The sequence below is a fragment of the Wyeomyia smithii genome, chromosome 2, assembly GCF_029784165.1.
Source record: "Wyeomyia smithii strain HCP4-BCI-WySm-NY-G18 chromosome 2, ASM2978416v1, whole genome shotgun sequence".
In the NCBI taxonomy this organism is placed as follows: domain Eukaryota; kingdom Metazoa; phylum Arthropoda; class Insecta; order Diptera; family Culicidae; genus Wyeomyia; species Wyeomyia smithii.
In genome coordinates this window covers 143,510,280-143,531,847 of record NC_073695.1, presented here as the reverse complement: position 1 = coordinate 143,531,847, position 21,568 = coordinate 143,510,280, and the positions used below count along the sequence as shown (strand labels likewise).

Sequence of the window (21,568 nt, the reverse complement as noted above, 5' to 3'; positions counted from 1 at the left end):
CGTTCCATAAGTCTGTTTCATTCTTTAACTGGGGAGCTGGTGAGGATCGTTCCAAGGTAGATGTCGAAGAGCAAAACGTACAAATCTCCGCTGAATTGCTTCGATTCTGTTGGCACCATCAAAGTAATGAGGGTTCCACACTGCCGAACAGTATTCTAGCGTCTAGCGAATTAATGAGCAATATAGACTTTTCAAGCAGTACACGTCCCTGAAATGCTTGGCCATTCTCATTATCATTCCCAAATTTCGCGAGGCTTTGGCAACGATATAGTAGATATGCTCCTTAAAAGTGAGTTAACTATCTATCAGCACTCCTAAATCTTTTACAAATGCTTCACGCTTGATCGGCACTGCCCCAAACTGGTAGTCGAACATAACAGGTCACTTTTTCCTGGTCAGCGAAATCACAGAACATTTTTCCGGATTTAGAGTCATCCTTTTGATGTCACATCATTTGGCAAAATGTTCCAACTGATGTTGTGGATAGAGAGCATCCTCTGAGCACCTCACTTTGGCGTAAATGTTCATGTCGTCGGCAAGAGATATTCTGGGGCGACTGAGAATGCAGTTCACATCGTTGGAGAAGAGGATGAAGATTAAAGGCCCGAGGTGACTACCTCGTGGGATTCCGGAAGAAGCATAAAATTTTCGCGATCTGTTGTCTCCAGTTTTTACCATGATGTGGCGATCCACAAGATACGATTGAAGCCAGCGTAAAATGTTTCCGCCAAATCCCATTCGGTAGAGTTTTTCAATGGTAATGTTGTGGTTAATTTTATCGAAGGCTGCTGATAAATCAGTGTATAAAGCGTCGGTTTGGTGCCCTCCAGACATAATATCCATTGCGAATGATGTGAACGTTAGAAGATTCTTCGTTGTTGAACGCTTTGGCATGAATCCATGCTGCGTATCGGAGACAAGGGGCTTACAATGGTGAAAAATCGCTCCCATTACGACCAGCCCGAACAGTTTTGAGACTGCATTTAAGGCGGAGATTCCGCGGTAATTATCGACGTTTCTCTTGTCACCTTTTTTGTAAATCGGAAACATATAGGCGAACTTCCATGCAGATGGAAAGTTGCCTGTAGAGAGTGAGAGGCGGAAAAGATGACAAAGCGGAGTAAGTAAGCCGTTGGCGCATCGCTCCAGTAGAATAGCCGGTATACCATCTGGGCCGGTCGAGAAGGAAGGCTTAAGTTTCGAAAGCGCCGACTGGATCGTCGAGACGTCGATATTGATGTCAGTAAAAGACTGTCCATACAGCGATACGTTGCTTGCGGCTAACGATACTTCATCCTGTGACAGTGATTTGTTGCAGAAAACGCTGGAAAACTTTTGAGCAAAGAGGTCGCTAATGCTGTGTAAGTTGATTCCTTTCGTTGCCGTAGATCATTGTTAAAGGAAGTCTCCGCTCTTTTCTCTGCTCATTAACGTAATTCAAAAACCCCTTAGGATCCGACTTCAGTTTGTTTTGTACACTGCGTAAATGATTAGCATGACACTCTCGACTCATCCGTTTGTAGGCATAGTTGACTTTTAGGTAATCGTCTCGCAAAGAAATTTCTCCATACTTGGAATACTTCCTCAAAGCAGCACGCTTGTAAGATTTTAGGTGTCGCAGTTCGCTAGTCTGCCACGGTGAGCGTTTATATTTAGAGACACCTCGCTTAGGCACGTGACGATCAATAACATAGTTCATAATGTTAGAAAAAGTTTGAACTGCTGTATCGGTATTGTCGTTGTCAACATTATCATTCCAATTAATATTTGACAGAGGGGTGAGAATACTGTCGTAGTCCGCTTTATTAAAATTGTAGCTGATAGTATCGATCATGCAGCTGAAGTCCGAAGGAATACTCTTGACTGTAAGGTATAATGCAGGATGGTGTGCTACAGTTTTCACCAGGGGAGTAACAGCAATGGTAATAAGCGGTGCACAATCGAAATTGCTGACGAAGCAGAGATCCAATGTTCTGCCATCGTTGTTTATGTGATTGATCTGCCGTAGAAGATTGGAGCTATAGCAGTCGAGCAAGTTGTTGATTCCATCGTGAAAAGACGACGCCGTTGGATCAGCAAACAAAAAATCATTGGAGCTAGAGCGCCATTTAACACCGGAAAAGTTGAAGTCCCCAAACAAAACTACCTCGTCGTTGGAATGTGCTTGCTCGCAGATTGAGTTCAACGAGTTTGAGTGTGTGTTTATAAGCGTCAAGTCACGTGTCCTGTCTGATAGGATGTAGACGGAGCAAAGGAAAAGCGAGTAGCCGGGAAGCGTCAACCGAACCCAAACCTGTTCAATGCTCGCCCACAAGTCGTTATCGATTAGCACAGCCTTAAATCGATGATTGACAGCTATTAGCACTCCCCCTCCAGTCAATTTAGTGCTATTCAGAGGGCAGCGATCTGTACGGAAAACCTCGTAGTTGTCACCAAAAAATTGGCTCGACAGTGTACGGTCGTTTAGCCATGTTTCAGTGAAAACAATTACGTCATAGCTTTCATCCGAGCAAGTGAGCAGATAGTCGTCGATGGTGGTCTTTTCAAAAAATCGACCACCACCCCGTTTGGCTCTGTCCGGAAGACCCATCACTCAGTCGCCTAGCTTCAAATACCTCGAAGTATTGTATGACTCTAAATGCACATGAGAAAAACATGTTAATTACCTGAAGCAAATGTGCCAACCGAGAATTAATTTTCTTCGGATGGCAACAGGAACATCATGGAGAGCTCAGAGGATGTGATACGACTCTACCAAACCACGATTCTGCCCGTAATAGAATACGGTAGCATATGCTTCAGAGATGTCGCAGCCTCACACATGCTGAAGCTAGAGAGGATACAATACCGTTGTTTGCGTATCGCTCTTGACTGCATGCAATCGAGAGATAGTAGGTCTCTAGTGGTCATGGCTGGAATGCTACCACTCAAGGAGAGGCTATTTGAGTTGGCCCTTCGTTTCCTCATTAGATTGGAAATAGCAAATTCAATGCTTATTGCGAACTATGAGAAATGTTTGGAAGTTGTCCAGAAACCCTGTATGTCAGTATACCAACGGTACATATCTATGGAGGTCGTCTGTTGCTCCATCCCGAGCAGGAGAAAATATCATTATAATATCACAACCAGGTATTGAAAATGCACCTCATTTTGATCTTAATATGGTTTACATAGTTGGTAAAATAACAAAAAATAATAACAAAATCCCTGAACACCTCAAACCCACAGTTGTGCCAACAATATTTTCGGCAAAATTTGGTCATCTCCCAGAAGGGAATTCTTTCTTCATAGACGTATCCTTGATGGAAGGACTTTCCGGATATGGCGTTTTCAACACGGATCATCAAATATCCCGAAAATTGGCACAACCATTGTAGGAGAATTGAGGCAAAATCGACATGTTGCTGACATTTTACGTAGATCAGACACCTACCAATCGATTTCTGAGACTTTTTCACTCAATATAAGATATAATTTGATTACTACTTTCAGATATCAGCGTATTACTCGATATTATTTTGCTCTGTGAAATATACTAAACCATGCCAAAACCGGTTTCGTATAATCACCGTTTTGAGCTCAGTTTTTGCCCGATTTAAGATCTGTTTTTTTTTAAAGATGGGTATAAAGTTGCTTATATGTGGACAAACCTATAGAATTTTGATATTTGGTCTTAAAACAAAATGGCGTCTAAAAACATAAAAAAAATCGGTTTCTCAAAAATTCAAAATGGCGCTGTTGTTTCCCCTTAAGTTGAAATATGTTCATCATGGTTTTGCATCAACATACACAAAAAAATTATGTGTGGAAACCAAGGCAGAAAAAACATCAAATTTTTGTTGCACTGTGTTATTTTATCTTTCCAGACAGCCTCAGTTCTGTCGAAGCTCTTGGATCGATTGGTACGAGGATATCAAACACATTGTCTTCGTATGCCCTAAAATCCACAGAGCAAGAAAAAACTCTTCGAATCTCTCCAGAAACGGAATGCACCAGCTACAATGCAAGTCCGTAATGCACTTGCCAACCATAACGTCAATTTGCTTATCCCTATATACGAATTCATTAAAGAAATAAAATATCATATCTGAATTCTCTATCTTTCTCTCTGTTCCTTTCTTGCTGTCAAGATCTTCATGAACAATACTTATCATTGTTTTCTTTCTCTATTTTTCATCTTAGGTTTTGGTTTTTAAGAGATAAGGACTCACCATCCCTCAATGTTATTAGTCATATAGAAAAACGTACATATTAGTTTTAAGTCAAATTAATTTTGTATTTTTGAATTGTATTTTTATGAAAAGATGAGAGAGTTTTTATGCCCGTTTGAGCAATCGGGATACAGGCTCTACTCAAACTGGCTTTTCCCTACTCCAAAAGACATTCGGCCTCGTTATACTTAGCGGTTGGGCCTGAATAAATATTAGAGTTAAAAAAAAATAATGACAACTAGCGTATTACAAAATTATCCAACATTTTATTTAAACAACAACATAGTGGTTATTGTTATCCATCATGTGGTTATGCTGTTACTGTCATTTAAAATCTGATGGAACATTTAACAGTTTCATTTCTAATGTTACAGAATGCATCCCAGTATAGAGAAAAGACGTTGTCCCACGTCAATAACTTCCCCTTTTATCTGATAAAACAAACATATAATTAGATATAGAGGAGAGTATTGAATCTGGTAATTATTCAAAAAATGTCATACTTACAAGTGTTTTCTCGCACACAACATATTTGTTAGACTCAACACGTGCCGGTAGCACCATGTGAGCTCCTTCAATGTTTACAGTACACAGAAATCCAGTGTGAGCGCTTTGTGGTTTCGGCAAGTTCTCTATTTCCAATTTGATTTCTTTCGGAACCTTATTCGGAAGTAGCACTGGTTGCAATGGTCGTTTAACATGAGGACAGTTTTTTTCAATAGTCACACTATTGCCCGAGCTGCGGCATGTTGACGTATTGTAAACACATTTATTGTCATAAATGCACCAGTTACAATTCCACTTACTTCGGAGACATTTGAGACAGGTAGTATGCCGAGCACAATCATAAAACGCAAAATTTCGAGAAACAAAATCTTTGTTAGTTTCAGAACTTCTAACACTTAAAGGAACTAGAATGTGATCGCTATTGGCATTTAACATAGGGCGCAAGTCTATCGGAGGAGTGCTGCATACTAACCCATCTAAAGTAACGTTTGCTTCGATTGGCGGTGCATTTCCGAAAACACATTTATATTTTGAATTATATGGTAATTCTGGCAATGTACGAATGACAAGATTCACTGTGGTCATCTGATTAATAGGAATTTTGTCTGGCGAAACCGTTTCAAAATCAATACATTGCTGCCCTGTACTGATGGAAAGCCAGCGAGAAGTACTAGTGTCCTTTTGACACGCGTTGCGGATAGTGCATCGTTTTTCAAGAGAACACCATCCACAAAATGGATCTCTAGAATCTAGGCAACTAGAGCAATTGGTAAACGTGCTACAATGTTCAATTTTTATTTTTGTCACCTGAAAAAAAAAAAGATTTCTATGAGGATTTTACGAAAATATGCTACAGGTCTTACCCTTTTATCTGATAAAACAAACATATAATTCGATTTAGGGGAGAGTATTGAATCTGGTAATATTTTATGACCATTATCAACTTCTATTATTTCATACTCTCCTGCAGATGGTCCAGACAACAGTACCTGAAAAAGTCAAACGATACTATGACACATTCTGTACAAAGCTCGATTTCTCATCTATGTTACTCGCAGCTCGGAACGAATACATTTTATGCCTTTTTCATAGGAATCCTAAAAAACGGTCCGATTTTAGAATGAACAGTAATGACATAACACACATAACAGAACTGCCGCTGCCTGACCATTTGAGTGTTAACCAGTTATGGAAATGAGACGAATATGACGAATTCGTCGTTTTATCTCGGTCTGTTCAACTCAGATAGCGTGTTCAGATAGCGAGTAAACCTGAATCCTGTCAACCCATAATGCGGCTGTAATTTATATTTTGCGCACGGCTGTAATTTATATTTTTGCGAAGCTTATTCTTGCTTCGCTTATAGAGTTCTCCAGGCGCGTTTGTATTAGTGCGATGTATTCGATTTTTCTTTGTTAGCTGTAAGAATTTTTTGTCATCTGTGAGAACTGTCATCTAAACGAGAGAATAAAAAACTACCGAGTTTGATTCACACTCTTACAAATTTCAATATACAGTGTAAAGCGGGCCGTGTCATAGTGCTCGTGTGTTTTCGCTTGGAAAACTCTATATCATTGGCCCAACAGATAGGCCGAGATATACTCTATACTTTTTATATCTATCATTATCAGTAGGCTAATTTTTCAGTCAATTTTTTCTGATTCGTTATGCATAAATAGTGGAAAATGTCAATTTTTATGCCCTGACAAATCACGTTCTACAATTGAGTTGATAGTTTTGTGATGTATTGGTTGCTAACCGTCTTACAAACTGTGTTTTTTTAGATAGAAAAATTAAATAAAGGTGGATTGTACCTTCTCTCTGTAAATCAGCAGAAACATTAGAGGACACCTAAATTGAATTGTTCAAACTAGTTCAATTTTAGTTGTGAGTTGTTAGTTGTTTCTAGTACCCAGGAGCGAATTGAGGCGAAGGCGAAGCAGGCGGACTTCAAAATTGATGTTTGTTGCATGAAGAGGATCATCAACAATGTATGGAGAACACTATTTATGTATAACAAAAAAGAATTTCCCGCATACAAATTGACTTACAAAATTAACCTCCTGATAACTATCGAATTCAAAAGTATCTATCTTTTAGGCCGATGATATACAGGTCGGACTCGATTATATAGAGACTCGATTATATATTGACCAGATTACCGTAAACTGGAGTGACTTTGATCACCGGGGTGACTTTGATCACTGTACCTCTTTTTTGAAAATGTGGTAAAAAGCGCTCGTAGTGCTTAGGACTTGTCGTAATCTTCACTGATTGCGTGGATATATGTTCGCATTGCTACTATTCATGCATTTCCTGCTATTTAAAGAGTGTTTTTCATGCTGAAATATTAATTGAAAATAAAGTGTATTTTTGGCGATTTTTGTTGCATACAAACAATCGGTTCAAGCAGATTCAAAGCAACAAGTTGCAATTCGTAAAGTTTTTTTTATTTTGTTCCCAGATTAGTTCTTAAGATGAACAAATATTATAACAATACATTTTGTTATTTTTGCAAGGTTTTCCTCAAAGGCAATGTTGAGTTCCAATATTCTCCACAGCGTATTACATATTTCTTCTTAACAAAAACCCAAGACGTGAAGTAACATGCAAATTTGGCCAATTTCATGAGTCATATTCCTTGTGGACTAGTTTTTGATGATTTTAGACCACCAACTCTCTCAGTGGATAATCAAAATCTTGTACATTCGCCATTATAAACTGTTCACGTAGAATGTGAATGGCCCCCAAATTGCTTTCCATATTTATAAACTCGTTTAAGTCGTTTAAGGCTGTTCAATTTAGTGAAAGTAGCGAAATGTTACACCTAATTCATCAAAACAATGAAGTGATCAAAGTCACCCCGGAATGATGATTGGTGTAAAATTTTTAGAGCATATTTAAAAACAGCAAAATTGTTGCTAAACTTTTTTAATAAGTAGTGACTGAATCTTTTTCGATGCATGCCAGTACTTATTTTAAAAATATCGAATAATATTGTTTTCAGTATATTCTGAAAATATTTGAGATACAATCAAAAAAGTGATCAAAGTCACCCCAGTTTACGGTATATATGATTCTATAATATATAATTACAGACTCTATTATATATGGCAGCAAAAAAAATTCTTTTTGAAATTTCAAATTTGACTCATCTAGAGCGAACATTTCGTAAGAGAACATCCAGAAAATATGTTACGCTTGATAGAAAGGGAAAAAATAAAAAAAAAAATTAAAAATTTTAAATTTTTTTTAAGAATTTAAAAATTCAAAGAAATTGAAATTTCTTAATAAAATAACCTTAATAAAAATAATTTCAAAAATAGACAAAAGAAATTGAAAAAATTTAGATATAAATAAATAATTTGAAAATTTTCAAAAATCTGAGAAATTAAAAACAAACGAGTTGACAAATCAATATATACTGATCTAACCTTTTTCTTTCCATTTGACAGCACAAACACCAGGAATAACTACAAGATATATGTATAGTTTTTATAAGAACTGTGTTTGCTGACTTTTAGGGGGATGTGTCGAAAATAAAAATTTTCCTATTTATTCGAAAATAATAAAACATTCATGTAAAATGAATAAATAACCTTTTTTTTTTATTCGATTATACATATATAAAATTCGATTATAAATAGTAGGAAAAAATCAGAGACCTTATATAATCGAGTCCGACCTGTACTTAGCGATGCGAAAATCTGAAGTAGCTTCGGACAATGTACACCACCGCCGCGACGCGAGCAATGCAACATAAAGTGCTAGCCGCGTTGGCAGATGTAACTACACTATTTATGTCCAAACGCGATGCTTTGATTTCCATCGATGCTTTGCGAGATGTATGAAGAATTAATCAAACAGTTTCAACACCTTACTTTTCCATAATCACTAAACATTAACAAAAACAAGCGTCTCCAGCCACCAAAAATAGTGTGTAGCATCTGTAAGCAGCGAACCGATCCCATGGTTGCTCTTTGCATATAACAAATAATTCGATACAGCGACTGGAAACCAGTCATCGATCGCAGTTCTGAACGTTCGGACAGCCAGTCGTACGATGCGATAGACTCGCCTTGCCGTCGAATAATGTACAGCCTTGAGTAGAGCTGTACATTAACCTGCGGCAGAGCGAGTTGCCTTCGCAGCGCAGGACGCACCAGAATTTTTACGGCCGTACATTTTGTCCTAAAACGCAGTAACAGAATATACACATCAGAAGCATACAGCGACTGCCGATCAATGTTTTTTTCCGGTCGTTCATTGCCACTAAAAATCAATGGATATTGAACAAAACAAAAATGCGAAAAAAATCGTCATAAAGTAGTGCGAACAGATGAGCGAGGATTCTACACGAGAAAGGAAAAGAGATGATCGTAATGCCCGTTCGTTTTATTTTCCAATCGGAAAACGAAATTGAACGCGATAGCTCGGAGAGACTACCTGTGTACGAAGTCTCGCACAAAACGGATAAGATGAAATTGAATGACTAATATTTTTGTGTTCGGTAGAAAAAAGTATTGATCAGAGCACTGTCTCGAATATTGAGGTCGTTGCCATTCAAACAAATATGAATGGAAAAGACCTTTGCCTTGCTTCGATATATATTTCCCCTCCATGCGGATTGAACAGAGGCAACTTTCTTACATAGCAGAAATGCTTTCCGCACCATTTTTGATTTTGGGATTAACTCTCACTGTTTGCAATGGGGGTCGCAATATGACGACGACCGATCTTCTTCAATCTGTAACTGGATCGACGACTTCAATATAACACTTTTGAAAACTGGAGAAGCGATACGTGTACCTAACCATCCATGCTCGACACTACTAGTGTTAAATTGCCTGTGGAAAGTATGCAGTGATCCTCACGGTAGTGATAATCTTCCAATCGTTATTTTAAATGCTAATAGTTCAACTCCCCCGGATTCAAGTAATATATCATACGACCTCGTAAATTTGATTGGAAGCGTTATGGAACTATCATAGCGGAATCCATTGAGTCTCACTTCATCCATTGAGTCTCACCTCACTCAGTCGGAAACTTCCTACGGAGGAAAAATACGCGTTCCTTCCTGGTTTGATCATCGACGCCGCGACTCAAGCTCAGACGAATCCGATACCCGGATAACGATTAGACGGCGTCATCCTACCAAGTGGTGGGACAAAGAATGCTGTGAGCTGTACGCGCGAAGGTCCTCGGCGTATAAGCGCTACCGGAAGTACGGCTCTGTTTATCAGCTGAAAAAGCACACAACCGTGTGGGAGAGCTAGCCGAACGACATCGCTAACCACAAAAATTAGTGTCAAATGAAAGGTATAGCTGCCCCGTAACACCCTATTGAACTGTAACTTAGTCTTTAATGTATCAAAATGTGAAATGTCTCAGAAACTACACAACCGATTTGACCAATAATGATATCAGATGAACGGGCTAGTTAAGGGTTAACTGATTTTTCTTTCCACAACATTTATTTGACACGGCACAATACAAATTAATGTAAGGGTTAACTGATGAATCATAATGATTGAACGCGTGGTTCCAAAGTTTGGTTGCTCTATTTCGTTTGATTACAAACGTACTTATATTTCAACCGTTATGTATTAAATTATAAAAACAACGAAAGTCTTTTGTCTCAAACATTACACAATATATTTGAACATAACTAGTGTCATACGAACGAGTTGTCTCTCAATCTTACAAGTAACAAACTTCATAACAATTTGATATGTGGTTAAAAAGTTATGGAAAGAAAAGAAAATCAAAGACTATTTAAAAGTATACCCGCTTTGATCAAAATATGTGGCCTCAACATAATTTAAATGTGGTATTGTACTGTACCCGGTATTGCTAGTGATTAAAGTGTTCGAAATTAAAAGTCATTTTTGCCTTTCTCCTAGAAAGGTATAGCAATTCCATTGAACGTATGATTTTTGCTGGAGAACCACGGACAAATTAAGAAAAACGTGTATTTTCCTAAATTTTTAATAATTTTTCGAGCTTAAATTAGAAATAACTCGAAAACCAATGCCTTTAGAATGATAACTATCCAGAGCTTTTTGATTCAAAATGACTCTGCAGTTTTTAAAATCATCAGAATATAAATATTTTGAAAAATGTTCGAATTCGAATTTTCAAAAGAAATTAATCTACCGTAAAAATAATATTTTTCATTTCTCCATCCTGGACTTTTTTTAGAGTTGTGTATTAACTTCGAGTTTCTTTAAAAAACCTAAATTAATCCACCTAGCGGTCAGACCCAGCCTTTCTCATTCAATCTTATTATTTGTAAAAATAGATATACACGGACGCTTCAATCCAATAAAAATAGATTCACTCATTGGGTTCTAAAATATTGATGTTGTAACTGAAGTATAAAATGTGAAATTTGACGTAATGTTTTTTTTTCTGTATGGACTTCCTCACTACGACCAAAATCGTAAATCTATTGTGAGATATGCCCGGGTGTCTGCTGTATCCCCCACTTCTATTATTAGCACCACCGCTATTGAGAAGTGACATGCTTATTATTATTGTTTATCAGTGCTTGTGTGTAATGTGATACTCTTCCTTTTACCCGCTTACTGTTCTACTATACCGATGCTCGTTCCTTTTGCCAAATATCACCAATTATAATTCCCTGGAGAAGTGTCGTAGTACGTCCTTCTTGTCAGTTTTATTAATAAGAGGGACTTATGTATTGTTAAGAGAAAGTCACGCAAAGGTGTTATAGATTTCAGCGTAAAGGAAGGGTAAGTGGTGGGGAGCCTGAGAATGAATCCATACTTCAAGTCCAGTTTTGACATCGAATGGCCTGATTCTACTAAGATTCGCACCCACGACTATTCGCTTCATTCGCTTCCCTGCTATCGTTGCGAAAGAAAGCATTCGAAAACAGGTCCGTTATTTTTGCTCGCTCGAACAAATAATACTGTTTGGTGTGCACACAGTACGCTTGTGTTTTTCGGTTGTGTTTTTTAGTTTCGTTGCTGATAGACAATAGACGTACGTCCAGCAGCCAGAGCAAATCCCCGCGCCCCCGGGCGCTGATTACCCCTTGCGGCACAGAAGACTTTGTGCACTGTGTTCAGACTGTACGCGTGCTACTGGTGTTTTCGGTACCGACACTGTGACTGTGACAAGAAAGCAATTCAGTAGTCGCTGCAAATTCCCCGCGCCGCCGGGCGCCGGCTATCTTCTAGCGGGGTACGAGAGTGTACATTGTGTACAGATGCTGCCGTAGGAAATCCCTCGTACCACCAACCGCTGGTTAGCCCCTAGTGCTGGTTCCTGGATGTGGAAACAAATGGGGAAGAGATTGAGTTCTCCCCCATCAATTCCCCTGTACCACCCCCTTTACCTAGCCCTGTATCAAGGGTACCGGAAGTACGGGTAAAAGCTTACCCAGATGCCTATCTGCCCAGATGTTATCTTTAGGCCTATAAGGAAGCCTTTAAATATAATCCAAATCGGCAAGGACCTGGCAAAACACTTCTCGGACGTAATCGAAATTACAAAGGTTAGACCGAACAAGCTGCGAGTTGTCGTGAGTAGCTTGAAGCAAGAAAACGCAATTGCTAGCTACGAACTCTTCACGAGAGAGTACCGCGTGTACATCCCTGCCAAGGACGTGGAGATCGACGGTGTGGTTACCGAAGGAAGCCTCACGGTCGATGACATTTTGCGTCACGGGGTTGGCTGCTTCAAGAACCCCCTGATTCAAGATGTAAAGATACTGGATGTCAAGCAATTGCATTCAGTATCCATCGAAGAAGGGAAGAAGAAATTCCTCCCTTCGGATTCCTTCCGTGTAACATTCGCCGGATCCGCACTGCTGAACTACATTTCTTTAAACAGGGTTCGTCTGCCTGTACGCCTGTTCGTACCGCGGGTCATGTATTGCCGAAACTGCAAGCAGTTAGGACATACAGCCACCTACTGCTGCAACAAGGCACGCTGCAGCAAGTGCGGAGGCAATCATGCTGAGACTGCTTACAGTGAGGATACTGAAAAGTGTCTTTACTGCGAAGGAACTCGGCATGACCTTTTGGCGTGTCCCGCGTACAAACAGCGCGAGGAAATTAAGCGTTCCCTCAAGGAACGATCAAAGCGCTCTTTTGCAGAAATGCTTAAGAGGGCTGAGCCACCCTCGACAGGAAACATCTTCTCCTTTTTGCCAATCGATGAGGGTACATCTGACGATCCCGTCGAAGGGTGTTCTTATGCCATGCCAGAAGGAACTAGGAAAAGAAGAATGATCAACTCTTCTAATCTTAATCTCAAAGGTCGCAAGATAACCCCTAGCGGAATGACCAATAAGCCAACACAAAAAGGAAGCGGTGGAGAAAAACCGAAGCAAGTACCTCCCGGTTTTAATTTCAATTCCAACCCACTTGCTGGGGCACCAAAAACCCCTCGTGCACCCATTTCTCGATCAGAAGATGAAAAAGAAACAGGGTTCATAAAATTTTCTGATATTGTGGACTGAATATTTAAAACATTCAACATACCAGATCCCCTACAAAATATTCTTCTTGCCCTTCTTCCTACAGTGAAAATCTTTTTGAAGCAACTAGCGGCAACTTGGCTCCTCATTTCAGCTATCATATCTTTCGATGACTAATACGGCGAAAGAGGTTAGGAATTTTATCACTGTATTACAGTGGAATTGCAGAAGTATCATCCCCAAATTCGATCTATTTTCTCATTTGATAAATACATACAATTGTGACGCATTTGCGCTCTGTGAAACCTTTTTCAATTCTAACGTTCAACTCAATTTCCACGATTTCAACATCATTCGTCGAGATCGAGACTCACACGGTGGAGGGGTACTTTTAGGGATCAAAAAGTGCTATTCTTTTTTCAAAATCGACCTCCCCTCGGTCTCGAATATTGAAGTCGTTGTCATTCAAACGAATATGAATGGAAAAGACCTATGCCTTGTTTCGTTATATATCCCTCCATCCGCGCGGATTGAACAGAGGCATCTCACTGATATAGCAGAGTTGCTTCCCGCGCCTTTTTTGATATTGGGAGATGTTAATTCGCTATGGGGGTCGCTAATTGTTCGCTATGGGGGTCGCTGTACGGCGACAACCGATCTTCTTCAATCTGTAACTTAATCGACGACTTCAATATGACACTTTTGAATACTGGGGAAGCGACACGTGAACCTAATCCTCCAGCACGTAAAAGAGTGCTTGACCTATCCCTTTGCTCGACATCACTAGCGTTAGATTGCCGGTGGAAAGTAATCAATGATCCCTACGGTAGTGATCACCTACCGATCGTTATCTCAATTGCTAATGGGTCAACTCCAACGGATCCAATCAATATTGCGTATGACCTCACACGTAACATTGATTGGAAGTGTTATGAGACCATAATATCGCAAAGAATCGAGTCCCACGTGGAATTTCCTCCGGAGGAAGAATACGCGTTCCTACCTGGCTTGATCATCGACGCCGCGACTCAAGCTCGGCGCCCTCCCTCCAAGTGGTGGGACAAAGAGTGCTCAGACCTGTACGCGCGAAGGTCCTCGATGTATTTGGCCTTCCGAGAACAAGGCACTATCGACTTGCTTCGTAAGTACGATGTACTGGATAGACAGATGAAGAGCTTGATAAAAGCAATAAAACACGGATTCTGGCGGCGGTTTGTAAACGCGTTGTCGAGGGAAGCAGCGCTGAGCACTCTTTGGGATACCGCCAGATGCATGCGGAATCGTAACGTTTCGAATGAGTCCGAGGAGTATTCAGATCGCTGGATACTCGATTTCGCCAAAAAGGTCTGTCCGGACTCTGTCCCCGAACAGAAGACCTTTCGCGACGCGTTTTTAGTAGCCACGGAAGAGCCCCCATTTTTGATGTTGGAATTTTCAATAGCTCTCCTATCGTGCAACAATAAAGCTCTAGGGTTGAATAGAATTAAATTCAACTTGTTGAAGAATCTACCCGACTCAGAAAAAAGACGCTTGTTGAACCTGTTCAACAAGTTTCTTGGGCTAAACATTGTTCCGCACGACTGGAGGGAGATAAAAGTCATTGCTATTCAAAAACCCGGAAAACCTGCCTCTGATCACAATTCTTGTAGGCCGATTGCTATGCTCTCTTGCCTCCGGAAATTAATGGAGAAAATGATCCTCTTACGGTTAGACAAATGGGTTGAAACAAATGGTTTACTTTCAGATACTCTTTGGCCTCCGCCGGGGCAAAGGAACGAACGATTGCCTAGCGCTGCTTTCTTCTGAAATTCAACCCGCCTTTGCTCGAAAAGAGCATATGGCTTCTGCATTCTTGGACATTAAAGGGGCTTTTGACTCTGTCTCTGTAGAAGTTTTAACCGACAAACTTCATTCGCAGGGACTTTCACCAAATTTGAATAATTTTTTGCTCAATTTGTTGTCAGAAAAGCATATGTATTTCTCACATGGTGATTCGACAACCTCCCGAATTAGTTACATGGGTCTTCCCAAGGGCTCATGTTTAAGCCCTCTCTTATATAATTTTTACGTCAATGACATCGATAAATGTCTTGCGAATTCATGCACGCTAAGGCAACTTGCAGATGATAGCGTTGTATCCATTACTGGTAGCGAGACTAGCGATCTGCAATTTGTCTGAATGGGCTCTTAAGCTGGGTATCGAATTCTCTCCGGAGAAAACTGAGCTGGTAGTTTTTCCTAGGAAGCATAACCCAGCTCAGCTGCAGCTCCTACTAACGGGTAAAACGATCACTCAGGTATTAGTCGCTAAATATCTCGGGGTCTGGTTCGACTCTAAATGCACCTGGGCTTGTCATATTAGGTATCTGACACGAAAATGCCAACAGAGGATTAATTTTCTTCGTACGATTACCGGAACCTGGAGGGGAGCCCACCCAGGAGACCTTCTAAGGCTTTACCAAACAACGATATTGTCTGTAATTGAGTACGGGTGTTTTTGCTTCCGCTCCGCAGCAAACACACATTTGATCAAACTGGAACGAATACAATATCGTTGTTTGCGTATTGCCTTAGGTTGCATGCAGTCGACCCATACGATGAGTCTTGAAGTGCTAGCGGGTATTCTCCCGTTGAAACATCGCTTTTGGAATCTCTCTTATCGGTTGGTAATTCGATGCACAGTTATGAACCCATTAGCAATTGAAAATTTTAAGAGGTTGGTCGACCTTCAATCTCAATCCAGATTTATGATTTTATATTTTGACTACATGGCTCAATATATTAAACCTTGTTCATACGTTTCTTTCAATGTCGCACTTTTAGATACAATGACAATGCTATATTCTTCAACACCACCATGAAAGCAGACATTACTGGTATCCCGGATCAATTGCAACCCCAAGAGATCCCTAAGATTTTTTCCAATAAGTTTAAACATGTTAGTTATGATTAAAGATTTTACACTGACGGATCTAATCTAGATGATGGCTTCGGTGTTTTTCACGAAAACTTCACCGCCTCCTACAAACTCGATGCTCCTGCTTCCATGTACGTCGCAGAGCTTGCTGCTATTCAGTACTCTCTTGGGATCATCGAAACCCTGCCCATAGACCACTACTTCATCTTCACAGATAGTCTTAGTGCCATTGAGGCTCTGCGATCGATGAAGACTGTGAAGCACATCCCGTATTTCCTGGGGAAAACACGGCGGTTTTTAAGTGCTTTAACAGATAAAAATTACCGGGTTACCTTAGCGTGGGTCCCTTCTCATTGTTCCATTCCGGGCAAAGAAAAGGCTGACGCTTTAGCTAAGGTGGGTGCTATTGATGGCGATATTTATGCAAGACCAATTGCTTATGATGAATTTTATAGCATTTTGCATGTTGAGAACACTCAACAGTTGGCAATCATCATGGAACTAAGATGAACTGGGACGGTGGCTACATCCCATTTTTCCTGAGGTATCGACGAAAGCATGGTTCAAGGGTTGGATGTAGGTCGGGACTTCATTCGCGTGTTGTCCATACTTATGTCCAATCACTACACGTTAAACATGCATCTCTTTCGTATAGGGCTTGTAGACAGTAATCACTGCGTTTGTGGCGATGGCTACCAAGACATCGAGCATGTTGTTTGGTCGTGTACCGAATACTGTGGTGTTAGGTCCGAGCTTATAGATTCTCTTCGGGCCTGAGGAAAACAACCGAACGTATCCGTTAGAGACATTCTGGGAAGCGGTGATCTCCAGTACATGACACAGCTATACGTGTTCATAAAACACGCTGGAATTAAAATATGAAACTCTTCTATCTATTTGTTAGATTACCATTCCCGCTACACGCTGAAAGAAGATGATACACCATGCTGGAGACACTAAAAAGAAGACTCGGCATCTTTATGTTCACGCAGACACCGCAGACCAAAACTGCTCAAATAGAACATCACTGCTTAGCCATGTACAAATAAATAAATCGTATAACTCAATATAGTTAAAATCAAAATTGTAACTCCCCTCTTCTCACCTTAAATCCCCACTAGCTCGTAGTCGGCCGCGAGATATAAATAATGTGCCTCCCTCTTTACCCTGCTAATTTAGAACTAAAAAAAAGTACTTGGCTCAGTTAAACATAAATTTTATCGTGCCGTGTCAAATAAACTATTTAAAACTATTCGCTTGACAAAGCGGACTCTGTAACCTTGCAGCTACGCAGCTCCCGACGTAATATTAGTGCTTAAGAAATAGCGAAATAAAAGAAATGACTTTTAATTTCGAACAATTTCATCAAGAGCGATATCGGGAACGTTCAAATAGTACGAAACTACATTTAAATTATGTTTAGGCCACATATATTGATCAAAGCAGGTATAGAGCAAAATCATTTCAAATCGCCTGGAAATACGCGAAAATTTAATCGACCATTTTTGATTTGAATGAAACTTTGCACACGTATTTGGCTTAGCAAACTGAGCATTTTTCACAGATGGAGAGATTTTTTATACCAATGAGTTACATTCTAAAAGGGCGTATACCTTTTGTCATAGAAACCGTTGGTTGTATAGAAAAACTGTCTGAGAATGAGTTGTAGCGAATCAAAAATGCATCATAAAAAAAATATACACTGTAAAAATAAAAATGTTTTCGACCAAAAGAAATTAAAAATAAACATTAAATTTCAATTAAAAAAAAGAGTTGAATTTTTTTTTATTTTTTTTAGGAAACTTGACGTTAATACGCAACTTTAAAAAAAAATCCAGGATGGAGAAAGGAAAAATAATTTTCTTATGGTAGATTGATTTTTTTTATGAAAATTCTAGTTCAAACAGTTTTCAAAATATTTGTATTATGATGATTTTAAAAGATGCAGAGAGTCATTTTGAATCAAAAAACTCTTGGTAGAAAACATTCTAAAGACATTGGTTTTCGAGTTATTTCTAATTTAAGCTCGACAAATAATAATTATTTAGGAAAATACACGTTTTTCTTAATTTGTTCATGGTTCTCCAGCAAAAACCATACGTTCATTGGAATGTTTGATCAAAACTATACAATTCATTCTTTGACAACAAAACGATTGGGCAAACGATTCTCAAGAAAAGAGTTAAATGTTCTAAGTGATATAAATATATATAAGAATCAAATATTTATTTTCGAGATTTATTATCTTAGGAACATATTTTTTCATGACATATATACTTTACAGAACTAGTTTCACCTTATATTTTATATACATCATAAGTAAATGATTCGTCATCTTTTGAGAACCGCTTCGTTTGTATCTTATTTTCTGAAATCGGAACAAAAGAGTAATACCTTTGTGTGGCAGCTATTATTATAGATTTTTTGAAAATATTGCTCCATTCTGTTACTCCTTGTTCATATTCTTCATATGATTTCCAACTAAATGACATTTTTGATGAATTTTTATTACTTTTCTGATTAGACCAATCATATAATTTTTTTGCGCTGGTATTGGGATGTTCTTTAGCTAAACTTGCATTTCCTGCCATTCGTTTTAATATGCCACCAATTGCATTGCATGGGCCTTCAACATGAGAAGTCGCAAAAAAATGCTACTCTGCATCGACGTTATATTTTGTTTTGAACTTGCAAAGACTTGCAAAGTTTTTTTCTATTTTTATATTGTGAGGCAGCTCCATCAGACAATAATTGGAGTAGTGCAATCGTATTTATATACGAAAACAGATATTATAGGTAACCCAGTAGTTATTGGTTGCGTACTTTACAAACAGTTATAATTAGAAAACAAGTAGGTAGTGTTCCACGACAAACATATTTTTTTATAAAACATTCGGCAAGGGGGAACGTGTAGGTAGGCTAAGGTTTAGCGCTTGAGTTATTTATCCAATCGTTTTGTTGTCAAAGAATGAATTGTATATTTTTGATACAATAAAAAAATTATTTTTCATTTCGCCATCCTGGACTTTTTTTTAAAGTTGCGTATTAACGTCAAGTTTCTTAAAAAAATCAACTCTTTTTTTTTTTATATTGAAATTTAATGTTTATTTTTAATTTTTTTTGGTCAAAAAAAATTTTTTTTGTACAGTGTATATTTTTTTATGGTGCATTTTTAATTCCCTACAACTCATACTCAGTCAATTTTTCTATACAACCAACGGTTTCTGGGCTACAATGCTTCGAATAAAACCTATGCCAAAAGGCATACGCCCTTTTAGTATGTAACTCATGGGTGTAAAAAATCTCTCCATCTGTGAAAAATGCTCAGTTTGCTAAGCCAAATACGTGTGCAAAGTTTCATTCAAATAAAAAATGGTCGATATTCGACCATAGGTCATTTGGCGCGATCTTGCTCTATAGTTTTAAATAGTATTTGATTTTTTTTTTCGTTCCATAACTTTTGAACCACTTATCAAGTTGTTATGAAGCCGAATTATGAAACCATCAGTTAACCCTCAACTAGCCCGTTCATCTGATATTAATATTGTTCAAATCGGTTGTGTAGTTTCTGAGATAATGAAGTTTCGTGATTTTCACAATTCGATACATTACAGACGAAGTTACAGTCCGATTACATTGAAATTCAATAGGATGTTATGAGGCAGCTGGACCTCTCATTCGACACTAATTTTGTGGAAATCGGTTCAGCCAACTCTGAGAAAAGTGAGTGAGTTTAGGTAGTCTTGTGAATATTTTTCTTTTCTTAGCTGGAATTCACATTTTTAAACATAACAGGCAAAGTAATAGTGCGATTGCAAAAAAATCAATAGGGTCTTATGGGGCAACTAGACCTTCAATTTGACACTGAGATGGCTGGACCGATTTACACAAAATTATTGTCATATGGAAGGTCTAGTTGCCCCATAAGACCCTATTGAATTTTATTGTAATTGGACTTCAACTTTGTTCGTTATGTTTAATAATGTGAAATCAGGCTATGAAAAGAAACATTATCCTGAGACTGCTTAAATTCACCCACTTTTCTCAGTGATGGCTGGACCGATTTTCACGAAATGAGTTGCAAATGAAAGGTCTAATTGTCTCATAATACCCTACTAAATTTTATTATAATCGGACTGTAACGTTGTCTTTTATGTAACGAAATGTGAAAATCACGAAACTTCATCATCTCAGAAACTACACAACCGATTGGAACAAATCAGGTATCAAATGAACATGTTGTCTTCAAAACCATCGATGATTTTTACGATGAATAAACATGTGGACCAAAAGTTATAAATATAAACGTTTTCCGATGAGTTTGTATCATTCACTAATTCTTGCCTTTCTTCAAGGAAGGTATAACTATCACTGGCAAAACCGAAGGTATAAAAGTGCTCCAAACGGTCGAATGGCATATATCCCTCAACTCAGTTCCACGAGCTTAGCATTTTCTGGATGTGTGTGTGTGTGTGTATGTGCAACTTTTCAACCTCACTCGATTTTCTCAGAGATGACTGGACCGATTTCAAAAAATTATTTTCAAATGAAACGTCTAGTTGCCCCATAAAACCCTATTAAATTATGTTGTAATCGGATTTTTAGTTTATATGTTATGCAGGGGCGTCTCGTCCATAGGTGCAACCTGTGCATTGAACACGGGGACGCCAGGCAAGAAATTAATTTAAAATCCAAATTAATATTTATATCATTTTTTCAGTGTTATTTTTGAAAAGTAACAAAAAGAAGTGTTGATATGTGCTTCGACATTCATCCACGAGACAACATACCAAGAATATATATACCATAGACCAATTTGCTTTGTATTCATATGTAGTCGTAAATCTATTCAGAGTAAATTTGACTGTTGTACTAAACAGATGCGTTTTGATTTGTCCGTCGACTCATTCCGTCGACTCATTCCGTCGAAACCGAAATCGTTCTAATACAGTCCACTTCCTGCGAGTGTCCGAGGACATTTTTTGGTCCTTCGAGTCGGATTTAGTTTGATCAACTGTTGCGATAGCAGTTGAATTGCGAATAAAGTAAACAAGCACGCAAGTGGTGTAGAAAGTAGTGGCTGATGAAATACGACGCCATTCGTGTGTTTGGTGTTTCAGATCGTTCGCGCTAGTGCGGAACGTGAATTCGCAGAAATATATTCCCAGTGAAGTGTCGTTGCCTAAAAGGCGAAGCCAGCTTGGTTTATTTCGAGTGATAAAACCGAAAAATATTGAAATTGCACATGCTTATCGTTTAGTGAAAAACAAAATGGCGGTATATTGAAAAGAATCATAGTCTTTTTCGAGAGTTCTTGTTGCCATTGTGTTGGTGTTGAAATGACAAGGCACGATGAGCGTGACACGCACACCAATCGTTAACAAGAAAGCCGTTGATGAAAATACCATTAAAGAGGGTGAAGTATCGGTGAAGAAAAATAGTTCGAACAGTGAAAGCCGTCTTCCGATTAGTGAACAGAAAAAA

At 38.7% G+C, this 21,568-nt stretch overlaps 1 protein-coding gene across 5 annotated transcripts in view; it reads right to left on the bottom strand.

The window, feature by feature from the left end:
* Positions 1-21,568, bottom strand: part of LOC129725764 (plexin-B) — a 269,692-nt gene that overhangs the window by 82,696 nt on the left and 165,428 nt on the right. For 4 of the 5 annotated variants that reach the window (XM_055681937.1, XM_055681940.1, XM_055681939.1 and 1 more), the window contains exons 4-5: positions 5,582-5,707; positions 4,719-5,525 (exon numbers count right to left, since the gene is read on the bottom strand). In XM_055681937.1, the coding sequence (XP_055537912.1) occupies positions 4,719-5,525; positions 5,582-5,707 (933 nt within the window). Of the gene's footprint in view, positions 1-4,504; positions 4,643-4,718; positions 5,526-5,581; positions 5,708-21,568 lie in introns of those variants that run through there. The other variant, XM_055681938.1, reaches the window with a different exon arrangement.